The 17,088-nt window shown below is 37.4% G+C and overlaps 1 protein-coding gene across 1 annotated transcript in view; it reads left to right on the top strand.

Moving 5' to 3' along the window:
* Nucleotides 1-17,088, top strand: part of LOC139733106 (protein furry homolog-like) — an 88,216-nt gene that overhangs the window by 54,178 nt on the left and 16,950 nt on the right. The window contains exons 37-46 of the mRNA XM_071643949.1: nucleotides 371-603; nucleotides 1,041-1,151; nucleotides 1,797-1,994; nucleotides 2,388-2,555; nucleotides 3,005-3,145; nucleotides 3,802-3,975; nucleotides 6,446-6,472; nucleotides 10,027-10,092; nucleotides 14,728-14,748; nucleotides 16,736-17,041. Coding sequence (XP_071500050.1) covers nucleotides 371-603; nucleotides 1,041-1,151; nucleotides 1,797-1,994; nucleotides 2,388-2,555; nucleotides 3,005-3,145; nucleotides 3,802-3,975; nucleotides 6,446-6,472; nucleotides 10,027-10,092; nucleotides 14,728-14,748; nucleotides 16,736-17,041 — 1,445 coding nt within the window. The remainder of the gene's footprint in view (nucleotides 1-370; nucleotides 604-1,040; nucleotides 1,152-1,796; nucleotides 1,995-2,387; nucleotides 2,556-3,004; nucleotides 3,146-3,801; nucleotides 3,976-6,445; nucleotides 6,473-10,026; nucleotides 10,093-14,727; nucleotides 14,749-16,735; nucleotides 17,042-17,088) is intronic.

Raw genomic sequence — 17,088 nt, 5'->3', positions numbered from 1 at the left:
AGGATATACACTCTTCAAAGCCATTCCCCCCTTGAGCTTCCCTTTGATCTGACAAGTGCTCTTTGGAAAGGGCATTTTTGTGCAAGTGACTAGACAAGTTTGTTATCCTTGTTTATGGAGTTGTCAAATTGTCAGGTTCACTTTAACCTTTTCAGTCCCATGAGTAACATGCCTTTGTACAAAGTCATTTAGACTTTAGGCTGGTGAGCCAGAGAGGTTTGTTGAAGGCTGAATCAATTTCTTCTATTTGCACTATCATTTATCACCATTTATGATTTGTCTTTCGTGCGAAAGACAGCTATTGATGATACCTTTTACCTTCATCAAATGATACTAATACATTATTTATACTTTTACTGAAAAAAATCAGATATGCGAGTTTACGTCGGTGAGCACAGGAGTCGAAGCTCCACCACTAGTGAGCTGGACAAGCCTCGTTTCCACGGTGGCCGGGCACGGAGCTCCTCCTCCCTCAAGCACCTCGGAGAGAACTTCTTTGAAGAGCGGCTGAGCATGCTGTCCCAGATCTTCTGGATCTTTGTCTCCCTGCTAGAATCAGACTATGAGTATGAGTTCCTTATGGCGCTCAAGGCTCTTGACAAGGTTTGTTAACTGACAAATTCTTTCCCATGTAAGGAATTTTTTACGTTACCAGTATGGATTTGTCAAATGAGGAAACATTCAGATTTGATAATACAAAGTACTTGTTCTTTTTTTTTTTTTTTTAATGCATTGGAATTGTGTTAGAATTTTCTCCCACAAGTACTCTTGGAATGTTTTTTATTCCTTATCTAAATACAAGATTTGTGATAACTTAATGTGGCCTAAAAGAATCAAGCATAAATTAATTCTTATGGCTGTCATTTAAACTCAAGCAATCTTTTTCTTTTCAGATTAGATTCCTGAATGTTTGCAATGTACAGTCACTTATCCCGTTAAATCTTCATTAGAGCTCTATAGGCTTGCTTCCATTGTCTGATGTGTGGATGACTGTAGAATTGAGCTCTGTACGTGTATTCTGTGTTCATTCTTACAATCAGCTGTTGAAAGTCTTGCCCCTGGAGAGAGGAGAGGTTAGAGTACGTCTGGAACATGTCTTGAGCCAGCTACGATGGGAGGGCTACCCAGGCCTACAGGCTCTTATTCTCAAGGTGAATGTAACATAATTACACTCACCATCACAATTTCATTTCCGTACCTTAATCTTCTCATTTCCACTGTACCAGCTAGAAACTTACTATCAGAATTATCAATTCCTTTTTTATCCCCTCATTCTTAACTGGTGCCTGTAAGTTTTTTTAAGCAGACTGCTGATACCTTAAAGGCACCACAGATCATCGTTATTTTGCCGTCAGCTGAGTCACTCATGAACAGATTTAATGATCAGTGACAGTCAGTCACAATTTACACAATATGACTCTGGTTATGTAACATAACCTGTTTACCCTCATCAGCAATGACCCACTAGTAGTTTTGAACTGGAACTTCATTATTTCACGTTTAAATGGCCTTTAATCAAATACATACACTCAAGTATGTAATGTCCCCGTGAAGTAGATCATTTCCAGACCTGAACTTGTTGAGGACGGTTTGATTTTGCTACAATACGCATTTCCCATAGACACTTGCCCAAGTATACTCGGGACTAGTCTTCAACGGGTTAAAGTACTTTGTGTACCTGTTGACAAAAGGATGAATACATCTTGTTAGTAGATCGATCAGTTGCATTGTATGAAATTTTACTGACTGCCTAACCTCTGTTTTAACTATTTTGGCTGTGAAATTTACCTTCACAGGGTTTCACCTCATCAGTGACCTATGACCTGACCCTTCACCTGGTGTCTAAGCTGACCCTCAACATCCACCTGAAGGTAGTCGACCCCACCCAGGCAGCAGGCTTCCCCCTCAACGTTGTGGCCCTCCTGCCATACCTCATCCAGAAGTTTGGACAGCCTGACAAGTTTGCTGGCGATATCGCCACCAATATCAGCAGGGTAAGTTTTTTTTAGTCCATCTCATCCAGTTTACCTCTTTGTTCATTTCCACCCTTTGCCCCCCCCAGTATGAAATGAGGTTTGTAGTAAGTGGACCTACTTGCTTGCCAGCTGTATGCTGATCATTACATCCTCCCAATAGTGAAGATGGTTTTATGATATTTGTGTGTTGTGATGTGCAAGTTTGCATATAATGACAAAACCATTGCAATTTAGTGAAATCGTAAGAGGGGACACATGTAAGGTATTAAAAATCAGTTGTTTACATGCTGTTGCATTGTCAAACATTCCCAGAGGATGAATACATTAGCTGAAAGTTTCTCCAGCCAAGGAGAGTAAAGGATGATTCTGATCTGGGTGTTTGTCTTTTGTCTGTTTTGTGCTGATTTGTAGGTCTGTCAGGAGCGCTGCACCAAGATGGCCCCCCTCTCCACCGTTCTGATGATGTACCGGGAGCGCACCTACAACCGGGACGGCAAGGCCTGGGCGGGTGTGGTCTGCAAGTACCTGCACTCCGCCTACTCCCACTTCAGCATTCCCATGATGACATTCTTGATTGAGGTGAGAGATTGGGCAGTATTTCACTGGAGGAATAGGAGGATGGCAGCCATTCTGAAGATGATGATTACTATGGTGATATATCAGGAGGAGGAGGTTTTTATGTAGTAGATAGATAGCATATGCAGCATCTTAGCAGTTATATATAGAACACTTGCAGGATGACATGGTGAAGGAGGTAGTGGAAAGCACAGTTGATTTTGGTAACTGCTCTCCTTGATGAGTATTGATGTTTTTTTTTTGGGGGGGGGGTGTGAAGGGGGATCGTGACAATATTATGTAACAATATTAATAAACATATCATTTGGAATCAGTGATTTTCAGTTCTTATCATATTTCTTTACAAATATGATTATATGTTCACATATGGGACTTGTTAGCATTAGAATTAGACCAGTTCTAGGTTGTTTGCTGTGTATCATCTGACTCTTGTGTTTGAACCATTGACACAGGTGTTAGAGAAAGGTCCAATCAACAACCAGTCTCCGGTGCTCCAGATAGTCTACCACCTCATCCACAACATCGACCTGATGGCTGCACCCATGCAGCAAGTTAACGACAACCTGCTGCGAGTGATCGCCAAGTATGTCCAGGTAAGACCACTGGAAACCTGAAGGAAAGAGGAGCCATCTACAAAATGTGAATGTGACAGCTATCTGTGCCTGTGTAGTTCTGTAGGCAACATTCAGTATCAAAAGAGCCACTTTGACATTCAATTGTTTCTGTGTGCAGTGGCATGGCAGTTACTATTGTCCATTTTAAGAGATACACAGCAATGTAGAAAGATGGAATAAATTGGAATTTTGATGGAATTAAGTAAGTTTGCCTTTCACCAGAGACAGTACCTCATTGTCAAGATTTTACCATCAACAAGAAGCTATGCAGTGATTGTTCAAACACTTTCAGTCTGTGTTGGTGCAAAGTTTATTTAGTCATTAAATAAAAAAATCAGCAGTGTGTATGTCATCATAAGTTGTCAATTTGAGGAGTGTGTATGAGTTAACCCACTGAGGACGGACTGATTTTGCTACAACACGCATTTCCCATAGACACCTGCCCGAGTATACTTGGGACTTGTCCTCAACGGGTTAATTAATCAGCTATCTCCCAATCAATGTTATTGTGTTTTGACTAATAAAGGCAAGATGAGATAACACCTGTTGCACCTTGTGATGTTTGATTCCTTATTTGATCCAATTGGTCGTCGTCCTCCTCATCCTCCTCCTCCTCCTCCTCTCCTTCCTCACAGGGTATCCACTGGCAAGACTCGCTCAACATCCTCAAGGTAGCCGTCTCCAAGTCCTCCTCGCTGGTCAAGCCTCCGACCCACGATGACCGTCACAACAGGGTCGTCTCCCTCGCCCTGGACCAGCGCAAGGAGCTGCCCGGTCGCACCATGGAGTTCACCTTTGACCTTTCCAGGGTAGGTGTCATACAAGTCTCTCTTTTTTTTTTGCTCAATAGAAAATTTTTTCCAAAGATTCCTTCTGTGTCCTAAAGTACTCAAGTTCATGAATGAGAGCAGAGATGACAGTAAAGTAAAGAGAGCTCTGCAATCTAAGAACGTAGAAAAGTATGGACAGTAATTAGTGACTTTCGGACATGCATTGAGGTCATCATCTTTTCATTTCCCCTTTCGCTCCACAATTTACTTGGAACAATTTTACAAATATGATTTAGCATATAGCTTCAAGTATTGGTGAGCAAGATGGACTTTTTTGACTGAATGTATGATATCTAAAAATGATTTGCGCCAGATTTAATGTTATGTAGCAAAGTCTTCACCTATGAATGCAGTACTGCCCTGGTTGTTGCTTCAACAGGTAGATTGATCATGTGGGTAACACCCAACTTTGAATAGAAGTTTAAATTCCTGTACTGTCTTTACATCCACTTGAGAGGTGTAAATTCTGATATCCTACAGTTTTCTTTAAAATCATGCATGTTCCTTGCATTATATAACAGGACTGTCTATATCCATCATTGTGCGTACCTGTTCATCCCATGTTTGCATTTTGCATATCTAGGCAGAATTCTCGCAACTTTTCAGCTTTAAAATTGTCAGTACCAACAAACACATAAAGATTATTCGAGATGAAGTTGTAATCTGATATATCCATACTATGGATATACATGTACCATAGCATTGGAACGAGTGAGCACCAGGAGAAATGTTGAGAGTTGTGCCATGCAATATATTCCCATGTAGCAATGACTAATCACCCACCACCACAGTGGTGACATTAAATTCCCCCCCCCCCCCCGAAAAAAATAAACACACCAACAAACAAACCCCAAAGAGACAAGCAAGCAAACAAAAGAAATTTTAAAAAAGACATTGGAAAACATTGATAGCTGCCTTTACTTGTCATCAACTTTCTTTTTTGGTTTATTGATCATGCTAGAAAGTATCTAAACGTATAAAAGATGCCCAAATGCCATACAAAGGGATGACAACACTATCTCTCACTGTCATATCGTTTCGTGGAAATATCTTGGACTGTTCATATGTGACCCTGCACCTCAAAACAAACAAAAAGTCGCCAGACATGAATTTTTAGTTAAGACCATATTCTGAAAGAACAGACTTTAAGCTTTAAAATGATGTATAACTCGAATCAAATGGACTCTCCTAACCTATCTAAATATTGGAAAGAAAGCACAAACTCAGGAAAAATGTGAACTGAGAAAAGAGGCTCTGAAGTACAGTGTCTATTCAAGCGCTTAATCTTTGCCAAACCGTGCTGGCTGTGCGATGAATGGGACAAAAAACAGGAAGTAAACCACCAAAGTAACAACAATGAAGGGATTATCAAATTAAACTGAAATTAAGCATGCCTCATTAACACATTCTGTCCATAATTAATGCCAACTTTCAAAGCAGTAGCACTATCCTTTTAAAAGTTATTAGAGTTGAAAGTGAAGAGTGAGGACAAGGTTTTTCAGAAATGAAAAAGGGATTCTAAAGACACACCTAATCACACTATTCTACCAAAAATGTTCGAGATAAACTGCTACAAAAACACACTTTCCTGCCCGTTTTATGATACCAAATTTTAGCATAATGTTAAAGAAGACCCGCTCTTTCAGAAAATATGAAAAAGTCAAGTTCGGGTAAGTTGACCCATTTCACTTATTTTCAGTCCTCGCGCAAAATCAGTTTGTGCGACTTTATGTTTGTTTTGAGGTGCACGGTCACATATAGTATATTTCTGATCAGTGGTGACAGTGAAAGGTTATTTATGAAACTCCTTTTTTTTCTTTCAGAGAAATCGGGAGCGATGCTCACTAGCTCCCCTCAATTATGAGATATTTCAGACCAGCGATGATGCAATTTATATGTTTGTTTATACGCTCAGTGTTAACTACACAGTAATGGTAGGGTCTCTTGTTTGTGTGTTTGTAGGTTTTGTGCTAATTTCACGTTTGTATGCATCTTTTGTCTCCGATGTCAAATTATCAAGATGGATATTGTTCTGTTAATTTTTTCTGTGACAATTCTTTCTGTTTTTAATGTTTCCCTAGTGTTGTCATTAAAGAACCAGTGAAGTTCATTTGCATTATTGATATAAGTGGGAGCCAATTCGCTATTACCTACAGGTCGAAAGTGCTAGTGCTTAAAATTTGAACATACTATCCCCATCCCACAGTAGAAAAAAAAAAACACACCAAAAAAAAAAAAGGAAAACAAAATGAAAACACATCTGATGCTGTAATGAAGATCAGCTATTTACCATTTTTCCTGACTTCATGTAATTTTTGTGAAGAGAAACTTTGTTGTAAATGCACGGTGATGAGTGGTTGATGAGCCGACCTCCCTACTAACCACTTTCTGTGCATGTGTAATGAGGCAGTCATGACTATTCATGAGATAATCTGTTTGTTCACAACAGGTGGTTGATCCAGAACACACCTCCAGTGTGAGTTTCTATGGTTGTTCTTACTGTATTTCTCACCCATACCAAAAATCAACTACTCTGTTTCCCTGTAGTCTCATTCCTGCGCATTCATGTTTCACTAGTAGTCTTATCTCACAGACCCTAGCCTTTGCACTTGTACATATACCAGCATACATACAAATATTTTGTTGGTGTTTGAAGAAGAGATCACAAGTGGACACATCAGCACAGTAGTACAATTGCTTTACAGTGTAGATGAGTGAAAATACAAGAGTGCATAATGGGTAATCGAACAACAACTTAAAAATCAAGGTATATCAGGTCCAGGTGTATTGGTGTGTGTGCGTTTATGCGAGGTTTAATGTACATGAGGATGTTCATCTGTTTGTCAATTATGTTATCAACACTTTCTGGAATGATAGTATAAAACATGAACTGAAAATATCGCCAATGCAGAAAGGGTGTTAGCTCAATGTTTCCCTGTCAGATAGACTACCACTAAGGCCCGAATTCATGAAGGTGGTACAAATGAAACCATGGTTTAAACCATGGACAAAAACCATGGAGCACCAAGTGTCGCACGGAATATTTCGTTACGAAATTGGTCATTTCATCGACAAAATGACCGTTTCGTTAACGAAATTATCATGTCGTTATCATGTCGTGGACGAAATGTTCATTTAGTTACAAAATGTTGTAATTTCGTTTCAAAATAATCATTTCATCGACGAAATGACTGATTTCGTAGCGAAACATTCCATGCGACACTTGGCGCTCCATGGTTTTTTGTCCATGGTTTAAACCATGGTTTCATTTGTACCACCTTCGTGAATTCGGGCCTAAGAGTTTGTGGAGGGATGTGATACAACCTGTGCACATGATCCAGATGATCAAACATTTACAGATTTTAATCATGTTACAAGAAGATCATCGCAATTGCTATATTCAAACTCATACCCAGCACCAAGGTAGAGTGTTACCATAGCAGTAGTGAAGTCAGTAAAATAGATTTACACCTGTCAGGACCAAGTGCATAGATTAGGGTCTGAGTCAGCAGGCTATGTATTCCAACAGTTACTGTCTCTTTGCTTTTGTCACTTTGTATGTTCGTGAATGTGATCTTGTGCCTCTGTCCAGTTCCCATTTCTGTAACCCCAGTGGTAGTCTTCTTGAGCAGTCCCCTTTCCTGGTTTCCCTCTTCCTACATGTTCTCTCATGTCATTGTTTGTATAGTGGTAAGATATGAGCAAGATTGATGCTATGACTTTGTCTGTGTGACGTAAACAAGTGATGTTAATATGAACGTCTGATGTTTTGTTGTGTCGCATGAGTTAACATTGACACAGTTGTCCAGGATGCTGTATACGCCATATATTTAGCGAGTCAAATTTTTTGCGAATTAGGACGTCTCGACAGTTTTGCGAGTGGTTAAATTTGGAATTGTGGAGTACAGTACTGAATGGAGAAATGTATGCATGCTCGTCGCATTCATGTCGGGATGAGAGTTGATATTTTTGCTTGTTTTTGTATTTGTGAATAGTACCTGATTTGCAAAATTCGCAAAAAAAAAAAATCCTCACAAAATATTTGGCGTATACAGTAATTCTTATGTCTCAATTTTACCCATAAAATGTGATCAAAATATATGATGTTATACGTAAAAGCTGTAAACAAAGCTATAAACAATGTGATCATTATCTCACTTTAAATTTTACATACCTATTGTGACTAGTAACAAAATGAGGATGGCTTTATGATGATGATTATATTTTGATCTTGATAAAAACTGCTAACAACAATTAATAAATAAAACAGACAAAAAAAAGAGAGAATCTGCTGTTTTAATCAATTTCATGAAAATTAGTAAAATTACATCCATCAGTGGCTCAAGGAAGAAACAAAATCACGTATTTGAGGCACTTTTCTTTTTTTGGTATAAAAAGATTTGAATTTAGGCATGAGCATGAATTTTTCATCACCAAAATGTAAATTTACCAAATGATAAAGGATAATGTGAAATGTATATTCTAGACATTACCAGAAAATGTAATATCTCACTTTGCCTCAGTTATTCCAGGCCTTGGTCAGGTCCTTTTTAAATTACTAAAGAGGAAAGATTGAAAACGCAACTCTTTACGCACAAACTAACACAAAAGTCATGCAGCGCTTGGCATGTAATGACCCCAGTTTTTTTTCTATAAGTTAATGACTGTTCATCATCTAAGTTTTAGATTAAGACTTTTCCTTATGATGAATTCTATTTAAGAATCAGTTTCCATTTATATCATAGTCACATGCAAATAATATCCCAAACAAAATGTTCCCTGTCAGTCCCTTCAAAAAACTGAAAAATTTGCCAAACTTCTCTGAAATTGCTCTGCCTGCATTTTAACTGCGCTCCATTTGTGTCCTAAAATAGATCCTAACGAGAGAGCCTTACCTATAATCTTTTGTAAACTGCCCTCATCAATGTTCGTTTAAAAAAAGAAAGAAATGTTGTATTTGAGCCAAGCTTGTGTTTGACTCTACCACAGAGATGTATATCAGTGCAATCGATGTGTTTGTTGTCGAGGTATAACATATGATCAGTTCGGGTGTGTAGTCATTACACAGTCACTGCTCTCATAATTTTGACACATTCATAACATGTTGTACTACTAAAGTCTGCACTTATATGTTATACACACACAAACATATATCATATGTATATTTGTATCACACATTTCATTGTAATCTGTGGTAATTGTAGGATGTATAACTACACTTTGATATCTTGTATAGAATTGTGTATATGTGCTAGTATGTTTTGAATGAATTATTATGAACTTGAAAGTTCAATTTACACTGGATTTTTGTAAAATTTGAAGAAGTAGGCATGTGATCCATAACATTGGTCCTTTAGCATAATTTTGCGAATCGTCAGCATGATACATAAAAAAGATGGCTTCAGTGGATTTGCATTGAACAAAACAATTGAAATGAAAATGTTCATGTTTTGTAGGAAGAAATTGCTGTATGCAGGGCTCGACACTAACGGTGGCCCGGGGCCACCAAAAATGAAAGTCGGGCCACCAAATTTCAAAAAAGGGCAAATTTGGTGGCCCGCCTCGGGCCACCACAATCTTTTGAAAAGTATGTCAATAAATTCGTAACTTTTTGCGCCGGAAATTAGCAGTTAAATTTGTTTAAAGGATGGATGAAAAGGACTGAATGAGTGCCTGAGAGTGAGTGTTGCAAGTTTGTTGAAGTTTAATTTATGAGTAGATATGTCCAACTTCTAATTCTTACTATCATAAAACTTAAATATTTGACTCATTAAAAAAAATCAGGACTTTTAATGTTTTTTATTGTTGTTTTTTTTTCGGGACACCAAATTTTTCTCTCGGGCCACCAAACAAAAAAGTTAGTGTCGAGCCATGCTGTATGGATATCGTATGAAAAGAATTGTTTTCTTCATCCCATACCCCTTTCAGCCCAGACAGGATTAATGTTAATGATATCAATGATGCCATTATACTAGTAGGAGATTAACACTCTGTGATTTGATTTGATTTGATTTGTTTTGCATGCCTTAGAGTTTGCCTGAAACCCACCTCCTTGGTGCAATGCTGAAAAAGGAGCACTCATCCTCTGCCATATTGGTATCTTATCTCACTTATCATTTTCATAAATTGGGGATTCCCCCTCCCCCAGATCTATTTTTAGTCTCATTGTAGCCACCTCATATCAGGCGTGCACCGCCACGTTGTGAATAAATAGTCTGCCGTGCCGTCTCGCACATTCTTTGCTGTGTAGTTCAACATCATCAATTTTACATTCGCACTGCATTTCACGTCTGGTAGCAGGTGTTACATGCGGGAGAAGTCTTTTGCTGTTTTACATATATATCTTAAGAAATTTTGAAATGACTCGTCTTTGCACTCATACACTTTATCTGCATAGCATTTATCTTCAGTGATAGGAGTATTTGAAAATTAAATCTTTAAATGAGTTTCATAGTCTCATGAAAGTTATTACTCTTCTTATACCGAACAACAACCTAATGTTTCTTATTGAACATTCATTTGGAAAGTAATGGAAAACAATATGGAATAACTAAATGTTTTGCTGTACATATAGTGTCACATAAGTGGATCAGCTTTGAAGTTTGACTGTTAAAAACTGGTGTTCTGTGGGGGAGGCTGCTTATTTGAGCTCATATTACAGAGAATTCATCTAAGTACATATTGCCCACCTTCAAGAAATACTGAAGATCTGCCATTTGCATTTTCAAATAAACAGAAGTGTGAAAACAAGAAAATCTTCACTGAATGTGCAAGGCATGTAGCTGGTTATTGTGGGAGATCTGAAGCGCATCTAATTTTAATAATGGAATTCACATATTGTCAACTTTGCAACAGAAGGGCAGTAATTATGTTCCTGTGTCTCTCAGTTAATTCTTTCTGCATCTTATCTGAGTAAATGCTTGGATTATCTTATCATACACATTTTGTGCCATGCTTTTCTTTGCTGTAGATGTAAAGTTCAATGATAAATGTGACTAGAATATCTGCTGCTTTTCTGCTTTATTCCATTTTCTTTAAATGTTGAGGTGTTGGGAAAACATAATCCTTAGGGGGGCAGAGGAAAATTAATGAGTATTTTTTAACAATGCATTACACTTCATAATACTCATGATACAGAGGTATAATGCCTAGCCTCAACTCATGTTGCCATGGTGACAGCAAGCTAAAGCCTTCTTTTCTCAAGGATATCATATAAAAACATTCTGATCGAGAGACCAAAAGGCTGATAGAGTTCATTTTAACATGAGGTATTTCATAGAAGCAGTCCTTTTACCAAATGGTGATTTTTTTTTCTTCCAATGCAGTGAAAGCCACAAATGATGGATAAGGTATTACAAAAAATAAAAAGAAGAAGAAGAAGCAAACCAGTAAAAAAAAAAAAAAAAGAAAAGAAAAGAAAAGAAAAGAAAATGGAGGTTGGCATGGTGGGCATACAAACTACTACTGCTCTCCCCCTTTCTTGCTTATTTTGTATTCCATCCATATCAATGTACTTGGCTAATTTTTAGCCAGAAATAGTGCAATCCATATTCCTAGTTGTCAGAAATTACCTTTTGAAGGAAATTCTGTGGGAAGACAAAGAAAAAAAAATCAAAGAAAGTATGAGTCTGAAATGGAAAATGGTAGAAAATTTGTGACCATCTGAGTGACAGTAACACCCGGACTGTGACAGAGTGACGTGAAGTCACTTGACAGGCTATGCCCCAACTTTGTCTTTCAATTGCTTGTCGCAGTCATGTGACACATTCACCTGGCAAAGAGAAGCAGTGTCTTTAGGCTTCCTGCATCAGAACATTTGTGGACTAACAGAGAGAATTGTTTCTATAAAGAAAATATGTAAATTTAAAAGATGCAAAGCAAAGGAGAAATCTCACAAGAAATTCATAGTTGTAATGAGCATCGATGTCAGTGTTACATGATTAAGACAACCTCTCTAAAATACATTGTATCGTCAGGACGCCATGCTCGGGGAGTCACCGAGGATCATGATGGCACTCTTCAAAATACTTTCATTTTTCCATTCCAATCTTCACTGTGCTATTGCTGTCATTTCTGTGCTTGTGTTCAACATCAAAACTGTCTCTGAGCTAAATGGATTATATTCCTTCAAAGCAGGGGGTCAAATAATTAATCACAAGTCATGAAACGTGGAGAGCAAGCCTCGCAATAGGAAAACTAAGTTTGGCTTTGCAAATCAAAATGTTATCATTATGTCTTGTCCTTTTGATGGGATAGGGTGATATGCTTTCATATGGTAAAGGTCAAATCTTGAAAGTACATTTACTCTCATAAACTATCTCGTCTGTATAACTGCAATAATTCCTACACATGAATGTATGCATTGCTTCCATGTGACATACACAAATGTGGACTTCAATTTCATTCCTTCATTTACTATATTTCTACTATCCATTCAAAAGTGTATTACAACTGTCACTTGCTGTGATCGTATGTACATTTATATATATTTGTGAAGAGTACTTAACCACTTTTCTCTGTCTTGATTTCACAGAGCTAAATGATAACATTTTTTTTTTTAGTTTGCAAATGAATTATAGAACATCCCCATAATGATGTTCCGTGGAAGGTTTATATAATTACATCTTAAAAAACAGCTATATGTTTTTTAGATATCAAATTCCTATCTTCATATACAACAAACATATATATTTGTGTGATATCTCCTTGGTGTAACACAATACTTTAAGATTTGATAAGAGGAGTCATTGTTCACTCACGTTTCTTTGCATACAATCAGATATATAGAGACTGTTTCCTAGTCTAATGTAAGCTTCGTTTCTTTTTCTTTTTTTCCAAAGAGAAGAACATGTAACACTCTTGCATCTGCTGCTACAGTAGCTAGTGTATGATGATTGGATGATTAGGGATTGGTTGCTAGGAGACAGTGCATGATGGCCATCCCTTTCTTCATTAGTGATGTAGTCTTCAGACAAGGCTTGTATGCATCTCTTCTTAAACTGCCAACATCTAGCCATCTGATTTCTGAAGTCTTTCTTGTGGATCTATACGTCCGTTGGTTCTGACAAAACTGCATCATTTCATGAATTGCTTTGGTTAGATGTAGCAACAGGAGAAGAGGAGAAAATCGCAAGATTTGCTTCTTTTCTGCTTTTTACATACCTGAGTATCTATGTCACTTAATAGAATATGATGTGATGAATTTAGGTCAATACATTTCCAACAAATTTCAAACTTCATTTTAACCTTTATTAACATTGCAATGATGTTGCAAGGGAGTGCAAACAAAATCTGAAATATTTCTGAGAGTTGGTATTTGAAGACAATCCACTTACTACCCAATTACTCATTACAAGGTGGATATCATATAAATATCATTTCTCAAGTGTACACAAAAATTCTCACTTTTCTTGAGGCTAGAACGCATGAAGAAAGAGAGGGGGTGGGAGATGGGAGGGGCAAAAGACACCACAGCATAGTACTAGTACTGCAGGCCAGTTCAAATTAATCATTCACAAGATGCTTTGTGATCCTATTTTATGGATATAATTCTAGAAAGCATATTTGTTTTGTTGTATTTCCATGCTTTAATTAGCCCAAATTTTAATTAACTTTATTTTATCAACTACTTTAGATTTAATTTAACTACTTTAGATTTAATTAGCCCAAATTATACATCTTGTACCTGTTACATGAAAGAGAATAGGTTTCATTTGTATAGTATAAAAATGCATCATAACACAATTTGAGCTTTCCTGCTTTCCTGCATGTTGTCTAGTCCCTTTCTCCTATTGTCATGTTTGTATGCATGATTTGATGGAATTAGGATTAGGATTAGGCTTTGACTGCTTTAATCCTTCAGCTCTCTGTGATATGTATGTTTCCTGCCTGGTATGCTGTAATGTTTATTGTAGTTACTGCTATTCATTTTTTGTATAGTAGCATCATTTGTCGTGTGAGCCTGGTAACTGGCCTAATGCATCTGACTAAATTCCAGATACACACATGTCATTTGCTCCACATTTTTCTCAGGGACGGAAAAAAAAATTATTTTCTACTTACAGGGACAAGATCTTCATTATATGTTTTGTAAAGCACAGACAAAGGAAGTTTTAAGGATTGATATTTTACCTGCAAAATGTTGACATAGATCAGTTTGCAGAATGTAATGCATAAAGTAGGACAAATTGTGTAGATGGTCATGGTCATGGTAAGGATGATGTTTTGTTTGAGAATTTATGTTTAGGTAAATTCTGTGCAGTAATACAAGAAGTGTCAACAGATAACTCTGAATTCAACATCCACTGGAATTCTGATCCATCATGTTTTAGGGATGATATTTGTAGAGAAAAGAAAAGAATGTGTTCTATGAAGAACCTCTCTTTCCTCTAGTCAGTTTTCACTTTACAGGTTTGAAAATGGGTATATATATATATATGTATATAATCACTGAACAGTGAAAGTGGATTGTTGTGAATTAACACAGTCTAGGTTGTCTGTTACTAATACCAGATATTGCTAAATGTGTAATCCCTTTGTAAGTGGTCTAAACCCTTCCCAGAGTGCTGTACTGTCTCGTGGTTTTGTATACTTGGTTAATCTAACAGTGACATGATAATATGACATGTGGTACTTTGTAGTGAAGGTGCCCGTGTTCTTGAGTTGTTCTATCTGATGTTCATTTGTTTTGTATCTTTTTTTTTGTGTTGATGTTCTCACATTGTTTTGCAGACACGATCAGCCAAGGATAAGGTGACTGACACACATTCTTTCAGAAAACATCAATTCAAAGTTCTTCGACCCCCCTTTTACCCTTGTTATTTATTCTTCTTTCTTCTTGGAAACTTATACAATTGTACATGTAGCATGCTGCTGAATTCTTCACTTGTTGTGCTCTTTTGTATCCAGACTTCTGCCATAGAAGGCCAAAAAATTGCCATGTAGTTTTGTCATGACTTTCTTCTTTTTTTTGATTTTTTTGTTATGAAGAAATCTAAAACCTGTGTCTTTGTGTTCACAGGCTGTAGTGTATTGAGACATGTAGCGTAAATTTTCTCCAGTAGCAGAAATATTCTGTTTAGCGTGACAACATTACGCATGTGCCATTTCTTCCTGTGTAAAAAAATGTATGTCAAACAATCTTTTGCGAGTTCATACTAACATGCAAAATAATCGTCTTTATGCCCTGGTTTGAAGGGGAAAAATCATAGAAATGTTTAATTTGTTTTATCATTCATTGTTGAATTTACACTTGATGTTCATTTTTTTTTTAAGGCAATATGTTGTGAGGCTCATATTTGTTATGCTTTTTTTTTAAAAGAAAATTGTCTTACGATGTCTGTTTCTTGTTGCGGAAATTGGTTCTAATGGATGTTTTTTCTTAAGAAAATGCTAATTTATTGTGATGGCAATATAACATATTGTGTCTTTCCTGATTACTGTTGCGCCATGTACCAACTTTATGTTGTTCAAAAAAGCAGTGCAAATCAACAACACACTAGTGCGACAATTGTTCCTTCACAGAGTGTCAAAAGATATAACCGTAAATTCAAATGCTAACACTCAAAAGTAGAAAAAAAATAGCTCCTTGCATCATCAAGAAATGTACCTCATAGAGGTGACTGTAGAATAGTGTACGATTGTTGTAAGTAAGCAGAGTGTCCTTGCCGATTACCTTCTTTCACATTGCTCCTGGTCAACTATTTACAGGAATATGAAAATACCATCATATAACCTACTCTGTTGAGCCTCTCAAAGCTTCCTAACCCCAATGTTTGCTGTGTTCTGTCACATTTGTACTCATACACAGTGTTGCTGTGTTTTTGGAGGTTATTTCATTGTGTGTTTGTGTGTGCTTAATTTTGAAAGCAAAGTGTGGCGTTTTCTACCTTTAACCATCGTTTGTTGCTTTTTTCTCAAAAATTGCATTGCAGTGTCTAACATTGTAGAGGAGACGTTGTCTCCAGTACACCACTGTAGCTTGCACCGATAGTTAGCACAGTTTGATTCCATTTCACTGACTGTGACTTTCTTCTCAAAGCTTGGTGGTGGATATTTCCTTGTTTTTACTCTATATCGCTACAATTATTGGTAGATCATCTTTTCAACTACAGTCTTCCTCAACTTGATTGTTTCTAGACAATAGGAAATTGAATGTTTTCAGAGCTGAAAGAATTTGGAATACAAGTACTCAGGTGTACATATTGCTTTACAATGCAAAAGCAAAGTTTTAGCATTTTAAAAATGATTATCATTAACTGCAGTATTTGCTCTTTCTAAATGCCAGTGCTTTTTTTTTTCATTTTTCATAATGTGGAAAAATAGAGTTAATACAATACAGTAACTTTCTGGCCAACTAGCATTAGTATTTAAATTTGAATTAATGTTTCTCATATGCTGCAGTGGTTTTTGGAGTGTTTGTGAAAAGCTCTGACTACATTGACATTACATTTCAAATGAACTGTGAATGAAGTAGCAATAGTATCTGAAGGAAATAAAGAAATATATGTTTTGAAGAGTAGGAATGCAAAAAGTTGACACTACCAAAAGCTGCCTCTACAAAAAAAACACCAGCATGCATTATAAAGACATATGCTCTGCAATAGTTTAGAATAACAAAAATATTGTATTTTCAAAGACACTGTATAATTTGAGGTATTAGGATATTATTAGTATCACTCTTCTGTATCTTGAATAGTGTAATGAATGTCAGTTTCAACCCTTCCTTTGAAACCCTCAGACACCAATCATACGACGCAAGTATCCGTCGATGAACACCATCACTACCTCGTTCAGTGATGAATCGGCGGCGAGTACTCTGAGCAGCGATGACAGTAGCATGAGCACGGAACCCACGGACATCTCGCAGCTGGGCCCCGGCGGCAGCATTCTCTCCACCTCCTCTGCGACCGTCAACGCGGCCAAGCAGAACATCGTACCGTCGGCCTGGCGGAAGCCCCAGCAGTCGCAGCGCCGCACCCGCGAGAGGATGGTGTCGGTGCTGAAGGGGCTGGGCCAGAACATTGGGCTTCCCCGGAGTCCCTCAGTGAGTGTCATCCCAACCTCACTCTCTTTCCGCTTCTCTTTGCTTGC

The sequence above is a fragment of the Diadema antillarum genome, unplaced genomic scaffold (assembly GCF_040938485.1).
Source record: "Diadema antillarum isolate AM-2024a unplaced genomic scaffold, OU_Dant_1.0 seq00000460_RagTag, whole genome shotgun sequence".
Classification (NCBI taxonomy): domain Eukaryota; kingdom Metazoa; phylum Echinodermata; class Echinoidea; order Diadematoida; family Diadematidae; genus Diadema; species Diadema antillarum.
Note: the sequence above shows the minus strand (reverse complement) of the source record. Positions and strands in the feature narration are given on the sequence as shown.